The sequence below is a fragment of the Sabethes cyaneus genome, chromosome 1, assembly GCF_943734655.1.
Source record: "Sabethes cyaneus chromosome 1, idSabCyanKW18_F2, whole genome shotgun sequence".
NCBI classification, from domain to species: domain Eukaryota; kingdom Metazoa; phylum Arthropoda; class Insecta; order Diptera; family Culicidae; genus Sabethes; species Sabethes cyaneus.
The window spans coordinates 164,731,567-164,737,152 of NC_071353.1; the positions used below are offsets into that span (position 1 = coordinate 164,731,567).

At 41.9% G+C, this 5,586-nt stretch overlaps 1 protein-coding gene across 1 annotated transcript; it reads left to right on the forward strand.

Moving 5' to 3' along the window:
* Nucleotides 1-920: 920 nt before the first annotated feature.
* Nucleotides 921-2,411, forward strand: LOC128732399 (proton-coupled amino acid transporter-like protein CG1139). Its single transcript, XM_053825646.1, has 2 exons — nucleotides 921-1,927; nucleotides 1,994-2,411. The coding sequence occupies exons 1-2, from the start codon at nucleotides 921-923 to the stop codon at nucleotides 2,409-2,411; spliced, it is 1,425 nt and encodes a 474-aa protein (XP_053681621.1).
* The last annotated feature ends 3,175 nt before the right edge of the window (nucleotides 2,412-5,586 follow it).

Here is a 5,586-nt window from a genome sequence, read left to right on the forward strand (position 1 = left end):
TAGCGTGCAAAATCACTCCACACCAATAAACGGCGACTAATCTCGTGCCCAGTCTTATCACACCGCCAGTTAGAAGGCGCTGCACTGTGCGTTAGATCTACCTTGAACCTCGTCCATCGAACACATCTTAGCGCCGAACCTGGACCCGTGGCAAATCATTTTCTGTTTAGAAAAAATCGCAAACGCGAATAATAAATACACATTAAAAATACTAATTTGACAGCGATAAGCCACCGGGCGCCGCCGCTTGCTGCGATCGACATGCGTAAGAAGTTGTAATCGCTCTTCGCGAGTCCCGTCAATTGCTTAGGTGTGACCAGACAACAACAACAACAACAACGACAACAACAACGACAACAACAAACGTTGATCAGGAAATTTCGGTGCCGTCACGGCGTGCCGGCCCGGAAGAAATGATAAGAGCTGCCGAGCTCTGGCAGCACGCCAGAGAAACCACGTAGGAAAAAAGAAAAGCACCAGAGCAATACACACAGCGCGTGTTATCTGCTCCTTCGGGGTAGGATGCCGCTGGTTGATGCTGGATTTCGGCGAGATTACGTCGAACGCGTCTTGCGCGGATGACGCAGTACAATTGGGCGCCCCAGAATCGATAAGTTAACGGTTACGGGACCAGTGGCGATCAGTGTCGATCACGACTTCGAAGAAGCAACTGGTTAGGTAGCAGCATTTCCTTACGATCGAACCACATCGAACAATCGAAGAACAAGAGTGTTAAAGTGCGTTAAAGGAGTCATTTTCAACCCGAGTGTGTTTTACCAGCAAATGCATATCAAGTGTTCCTGTTGTAAGAATTGCACCGGAAGAGTTTCTGTTCGGCGGTTCTACTGGGTTGTTGTTCTAGACAAGGGTTAAACTAGTCGTTTCTTTGTTTAAAAGTGAGTGTGTAAAAGTTAATCGAAATGCCTCCGAATCAACGTGATATCGAAGCAGCTCCGCTGCTGGATGAGAACTGCAACGGCCAGCTACTGAAACCGTCCCCACTGGAAGCTCCCTTTAACGGTACCAATAAGCCCAAATCTTACGGCACAGCCAATCAATGGCAAAAGATCATTCGCTACGACCCACTGCAGCATCGTAAACTTGACCATCCCTGCACCAATCTGGACACCTTGATGCATATACTAAATGGAAACCTGGGAACCGGAATCCTAGCAATGCCGAATGCATTCAAACACTCCGGACTGTTCCTGGGATTCTTCGGCATCCTAGTGATGGGAGTGATCTGCACCCACAGTATGCACATCCTGGTGAAATGTTCCCGCGAACTCTGCCGACGCTATCAAGTGCCGTCACTCTCGTTCTCGGAGGTCGGTCGCTATGCCTTCGAATCCGGGCCAACATCACTGCAAAAAATAGCCGCTTTGGTAGCCGTTCTCATCAACTGCTTCCTCATCGTAATGCAGATTGGATTCTGCTGCGTTTACTATCTGTTCGTGGCCGTTAATCTGTGTGATTTTCTCGAATATACTGGCGTTCAGCTGAGCGTCTTCACCGTGCTGTTGAGCTTGTTGATCCCACTGACGGCACTGAACATGATTCGAAGCCTAAAGTTCCTGACACCGACTTCGTTGGTAGCCTCCGCCCTAGCGGTCAGCGGAATTACGATCGCGTTTATGTTCCTATTGCAAGATCTTCCCCATAGCAGTTCGGTGGCTCCGATATCCAGCTGGAGCACATTCCCCCTGTACTTCGGGATGGCTATGTATGCCTTCGAAGGGATCGGTGTCGTTCTACCACTGGAGGCTAACATGAAAACTCCGAAGGACTTCTGCCGCTGGAACGGAGTTCTAAACACCGGAATGACCATCGTAACCTGCCTCTATTCGGCGGTTGGTTTCTACGGTTATCTGAAGTACGGTGACGAAGCCCAAGGAAGCGTAACCCTGAATCTGCCCAACGAAGAACTGTAAGTTCCCCGCGAGTTCCAACGAGTTTTTCGGTAATTCTAATTAACGTATCAATTGCATTACAGCTTGGCACAAATGGTTCGACTGCTGATGGCGGTAGCCGTGTTCGCATCGTACGCCCTCCAGTTCTACGTGCCGATGACCATCGTGGGCCCAACCGTGCGCGGCTGGTTCGGATCTCAAACCGCCCAGACCGCGGCCGACTGTACGCTTCGCTTTGCCACCGTTCTGCTGACGTTCACGATGGCAGCGATCATCCCTAACCTGGGGGCGTTCATCTCGCTGATCGGTGCCGTCAGTACGTCGGCATTGGCTCTGGTGTTTCCCCCGCTGGTGGAAATCATCACCTTCTGGCCGAGCCGGCAGTACGGCCGCTGGAATTGGATTCTCTGGAAGGACGTTTTGATTACCTGTTTCGGGCTGGCCGGATTCGTCATCGGAACCAGCACCAGTGTGGTGGAAATTATTACCGATTGGAAGTAGCGGGGATGAGTGTGGTTTATTTATTGTTTATTTGCTCGAAATGCCTAGAAGTGTTCTTGTTTCCGTAGTGGTTAAGAAAATAGTTAGGATGATGCATTAGATGTGATAGTGGAAGTTTTGCCAAAATTAACGAATCTATCGGATAGTATCGAATGGTATACATAGTGACTAGTACTGAAATTTAGGATGAAAATATTAATAGAGTCACATTAGTTTGCTAGCGATGATAATTGAACGAGTCAATATAAAATCAATATATTTTATTATAATTATCATAAAGAACACGCAGTTTTATGATTCAACTGAAGAATATCCCTAAAGTAGACAAGAAAATGAAGGTTAAAATTCCAGTTGTTCAATGAAGCTTAACTATGACTTCGAAAATATCTTCTACAGCTGAAATCTTATTGGTTTCCGAATAAATCTGGGTGCAGAGGTCATTCAACCTAAAAATAGAGGGTAACGCCAGAAACGACATCATTACTCGATTCTGTAGTTGTACGACACCATAATGACGTAGAACTGTTGAATCGGCTGAGTCCTACAAAGAATAGATCACGAGAGGTCCAGCACGCGAACACTTAACCTCACTTTAATGACAGTTAAAGGTTTTTGAACTTCCACGTGATTAGAATTTACAGCCGTTTTTTGTTTCCATAAAAGATGTGATCGAAGTGTTTTTTGTTTTTTCACTGCAAAATTAACATGACGATTTGTAATGTTTTGAATAAAAACTTTTGCCTCTTATTTTTGGTCATAATACTTAGCATACTTTCCGACACCTACCTACTTGTAAAATTTCCTCACAAAACGAAAGACCTATGACCAGTCATCTTCTAATGCCTTTTCATCGTAAAATAGTTTTCCAGCACCGTTTCTACATTCGAAGCACTAGCGTGCCCGGACATAAACAAAGCCTAGGGCACCCAACCTTTCAAAAGAATGTTTTGGCCTGGCAAAATCGCAGGAGGAATCGCAGGATGGCGAATAAATTATTACTTATCACTAAAATACCGGCCGAAAACTCCGGACTGTCGGATGAAATTGGATTTTTTTTTGAATTGAAGTATTTTTTTTATTATCTCTATGCTTTTTTATGATTGGAGCAGGGAAAAGCCCTTGTGAGTAGGATTACGTTCAAATCCTTTCTCACATGGGCGCAAAACCTCCTCGTCTTTTCAATTTTTACAAGTTAACAAAGCATATAATTCCTAAATTTGCTAACCCAATGAACACATTGTTCTTTGAAGGGTTGGCTAATGAAGCTTATCAAGGTATCTTTAGGCAAAAATAAAAGTTTTTTCTATTTATAGTAATTACAAGAGAGTTCTTATAAGTAACGGATCAAATTGACCAAACTCGTGACTTTAGTCATGACCTTGAAATGCGGTCAGGCATATATTAATATTTATTTTGAAACGATGATTCTACAATTGATGAAGGGACGGTAAGGGAAAGTAATGAAGAAGGATTTTTTTCGGGAATGAAGGGGAAGGGTGGAAAGGAAGGGGGGGGGGGTAATAGGTAGCTATGGTTAACAAGTTGTCGTTGTGACTCCTATCTTTTGTCCAATGCTGGAAGGTGCATGGGTCGAACCAAGTTGTAATCAGAGATTATAACCGGATTTGAACCCACAACACCTGCCATTGTCGCCTATATGGGTTTTTAATAGTTTTTCAAATTGATTCAACCTTTGGGCATTTTTGATTGAATCGGGAAGATTATTATACATAATTATTCCTTTATGAGAAATTCTTTGCCTTCCGTGCTCAGTTCTAATTCGATTTACTTGGAAGTTATTGGATTGCCTAGTATTATAGCGGTGTTCTTGTCGTTGGAGAACCATGTTTGTGCGTGTTTCAGGAGTACGAGTGATTTTGTAGATGTAAAGCAATATTCTATAGTCATGTAGCGCTGATATAGGAAAAAATGTTCTTGTTGGCTTTTTCCAGATAAAGTTGAGATCTGGATGAGAGAAAAGGTAGTTTGAAGATCGAACAAAGAACTTTGTTTTGCAAAATTTGCAGCTTTCCAATCAACGTTTTAGGCGCTGATTCCCAGATTGATACAATATATTGCAATTTGGAGTGAAAGTGAGCATAATAAATTTTAATAGGACAGTTGACGGTATGAATTTTGAGAATTTGTATAGAATTCCACATAGTGGTGCTAGTTTTTGGAGGAGGGATTCTATGTGGGCTCACCAACATAATGTTTCATCTAGTACAAGCCCTAAATATTTGTACTCGCTTACTGTTTCAATAGTTGTTTCATTTATATTTATATTTATATCAGTTGCTATATTACTTCTCGAAGATCTAAATACCATTAGTTTAGTTTTTTTATGTTTAACGATAAAACATTAATTTTAAAGTAGTCATGTAACATTAATATATGCGCCTGCATAGTACGCTCAATCATTGCTTTGCATGACCCTTGATAAAAATATGCTAAATCGTCTGCAAATAATTTTAATTTTTCTTTTAGTTTTAACTTTCCTATATCGTTTATATATAACAAGAATAGTAGGGGGCCCAAATTACTCCCTTGAGGAACCCCGACAGTTACAGGTTTATTCGAACTTCTGTTTTTGTCTATTGTTACAAACTGTATTCTTCCGTCTATTGCATTCTTCTGTGTAAATAGGTTCTCAACAAGTCGTTTGCTACGCCCCGAAATCCTAAAAAGTGGAGTTTTTGTGGAGAGGAGAATATCGTAATCTAGCGTATCAAATGCTTTTTGCAAATCTATAAATAAGCTAGCGACGATATTTTTTGAGTCAAGTGCATTACGGACGTCCTCTATCACTTCAATACATGCTGCTTCCGTGCTTGCACCTTCTCTAAAACCAAATTGATGACTAAAAAGTATTTTATTTGTTTCAATAAACTGGTTGATTCTTACAGTGATAAGCTTTTCAAGCACTTTACTAAACACCGATATAGTGGAAATTGGCCTGTAGTTTTCTAACAGTTGAGAATCCACACCTTTAAAAACAGGAACAACGCTTGAGATTTTAAGACAATCGGGAAAAGCTCCTTCTGATAGGACGGTATTGAAGATTCGAGTTAAAGCTGGACTTAAAACCGTACAATATTTTTTCAAATCGACAATCAGAAAGTCATCGGGTCCTGGTGATTTGTGAGAATCTAGTGAATTGATTATATTACTTATT